This window comes from Condylura cristata, unplaced genomic scaffold, assembly GCF_000260355.1.
Source record: "Condylura cristata isolate star-nosed mole 26May11 unplaced genomic scaffold, ConCri1.0 scaffold00004, whole genome shotgun sequence".
Classification (NCBI taxonomy): domain Eukaryota; kingdom Metazoa; phylum Chordata; class Mammalia; order Eulipotyphla; family Talpidae; genus Condylura; species Condylura cristata.
In genome coordinates, this window is record NW_004567105.1 from 179,270 (window position 1) to 181,467 (window position 2,198).

The 2,198-nt window shown below is 70.8% G+C and overlaps 1 protein-coding gene across 1 annotated transcript in view; it reads left to right on the top strand.

Moving 5' to 3' along the window:
* Window positions 1-2,198, top strand: part of PLXNB2 (plexin B2) — a gene marked incomplete at its 5' end in the record, with an annotated part of 12,407 nt that overhangs the window by 4,319 nt on the left and 5,890 nt on the right. The window contains 8 exons of the mRNA XM_012735077.1: window positions 50-198; window positions 306-414; window positions 597-733; window positions 893-1,063; window positions 1,261-1,390; window positions 1,476-1,703; window positions 1,790-1,966; window positions 2,049-2,188. Coding sequence (XP_012590531.1) covers window positions 50-198; window positions 306-414; window positions 597-733; window positions 893-1,063; window positions 1,261-1,390; window positions 1,476-1,703; window positions 1,790-1,966; window positions 2,049-2,188 — 1,241 coding nt within the window. The remainder of the gene's footprint in view (window positions 1-49; window positions 199-305; window positions 415-596; window positions 734-892; window positions 1,064-1,260; window positions 1,391-1,475; window positions 1,704-1,789; window positions 1,967-2,048; window positions 2,189-2,198) is intronic.

Here is a 2,198-nt window from a genome sequence, read left to right on the forward strand (position 1 = left end):
CCCCCCGCCGGCTCCGGCCCGGGCACGTCCACACGCTCTGCCCCTGCAGGTCCAGCCTGAGACCGGCCCCCTGGGCGGGGGCATTCGCGTCACCATCCTCGGCTCGGACTTGGGGGTCAAGGCGGACGACGTCAAGAGCATCACGGTGGCGGGCCGCAACTGCGACTTCCGGCCAGCGCTGTACTCTGTGTCCACCAGGTCGGTGGGCAGCGAGCTGCGCTGGGGAGCGGCCGGCCAGTGGCAGGGTGGCGCGGGCCGGGCGTGCGGGGTCGGGGCCTGGAGGGGCCACCTGCCTTCCTCCGCAGGATCGTGTGTGTCATCGAGGCGGCAGAGACGCCCTTCTCCGGGGGCATCGAGGTGGACGTCAACGGGAAGCTCGGCCATTCGCCGCCCCACGTCCGGTTCACGTACCAAGTAAGCCCCTGGGCCACTGGGGTCCTGGGGGCTGCGGCAGCCGTGCTGCCCCCCCAGATTGTTGGGGTGCCGCATGCTCACTTGGGGTAATGTGGGGATGGGCCCCTGCCACCTTCTGGCAGTAAGGTAGGGGTGCCGAGCCCCTCCGCAGCCTGACCCGAATGCCCCTGCCCCTCCTTTAGCAGCCCCAGCCCCTCAGCGTGGAGCCGAAGCAGGGGCCACAGGCGGGCGGCACCACGCTGACCATAAGTGGCACCCACCTGGACACGGGCTCTGAGGAAGACGTGCGGGTGACCCTCAGTGATGTCCCTTGTAATGTGTGGGTGTCGCCTGCGGGTTCATCTCTGGTCTGCCCTGGCCTGGGGATGCGGTCACCCTGAGTTTGCCCTGGAGGGGGGCCAGCCTGACCCTCCGGTCGGTCCAGGGCGCATGTAGGTCCTGGGGCAGGGCCGGCGCTGACCGCGACCCCTTTCCCCAGGACGCAGTTTGGAACCCAGCTCCAGTGTGTCACCGGCCCCCAGTCGGCGGTGGGGGAGCTGCCGCTGGAGATCTCCTACGGGGGCTCCCGGGTCTCCAGCCCCGACGTCACCTTCCACTACCGTGAGAACCCCGTGCTGCGGGACTTCGAGCCCCTGCGCAGCTTTGTCAGGTGGGCCTGCCCGCCCCCACCCCCGTCCCGCCTCCGAGCCCCAGGGCCGCTTCCAGCCTCGCCCAGGCGCCGTGCCCGCCGGCGAGGTGGGCTCAGCGGCCCTGCCCGCCTGCCCCTCTCATGGCTGGTACCAGTGGGCGCAGCCTGGCCAGTGCTGCCCGGCCCAGGGCCCCCGCTGAGGCAGTGTCCACCCCCAGTGGCGGCCGGAGCATCAACGTCACCGGGCAGGGCTTCAGCCTGATCCAGAGATTCGCCATGGTGGTCATAGCCGAGCCCCTGCAGACCTGGCGGCGGCGCCGGGAGGCTGGACCCCTGCAGCCCATGGTGGTCAGTGTGGGCCTGGGTGGGGGAGGGGTGGCTGGCCCCGAGGCCTGACCCCCGGCCCGACTGACCGCCCGGCCTCCGCTCGCAGGTCATGGGCACGGAGTACACTTTCCACAACGACTCCAAGGTGGTGTTCCTGTCCCCGGCGGTCCCCGAGGAGCCCGAGGCCTACAACCTCACGGTGCTCATTCAGATGGACGGGCACCGGGCCCTGCTCCGGGGCGAGGCCGGCGCCTTCGAGTACGTGGCCGACCCGACCTTCGAGAACTTCACCGGGGGCGTCAAGAAGCAGGTCAACAAGCTCATCCACGCCCAGGTGAGAGCGCTGGGTGCAGGCCGGCGGGTCGGCGGCCATCGGCCGCGGCCACCGGCACCCTGACACTCCCGGCCGCTCCCTCCCAGGGCACCAACCTGAACAAGGCCATGACGCTGCACGAGGCGGAGGCCTTCGTGGGGGCCGAGCGCTGCGTCATGAAGACGCTGACGGAGACCGACCTGTACTGTGAGCCCCCGGAGGTGCAGCCGCCCCCCAAGCGCAGGCAGAAGCGGGACACGGCGCACAACCTGCCCGAGTTCATCGTGCGTGACGGGGCGGGCGGGGGCGCGGGGTGCGGGGCCGGGCCGAGCGGGCCGGGCAGCAGGTCATGCTGATGCCCCGCAGGTCAAGTTCGGGTCCCGTGAGTGGGTGCTGGGCCGCGTGGAGTATGACACGCGGGTGAGTGACGTGCCGCTCAGCCTCATCCTGCCGCTCGTCATCGTGCCCATGGTGCTTGTCATCGCGGTGTCCGTCTACTGCTACTGGTGAGCACGC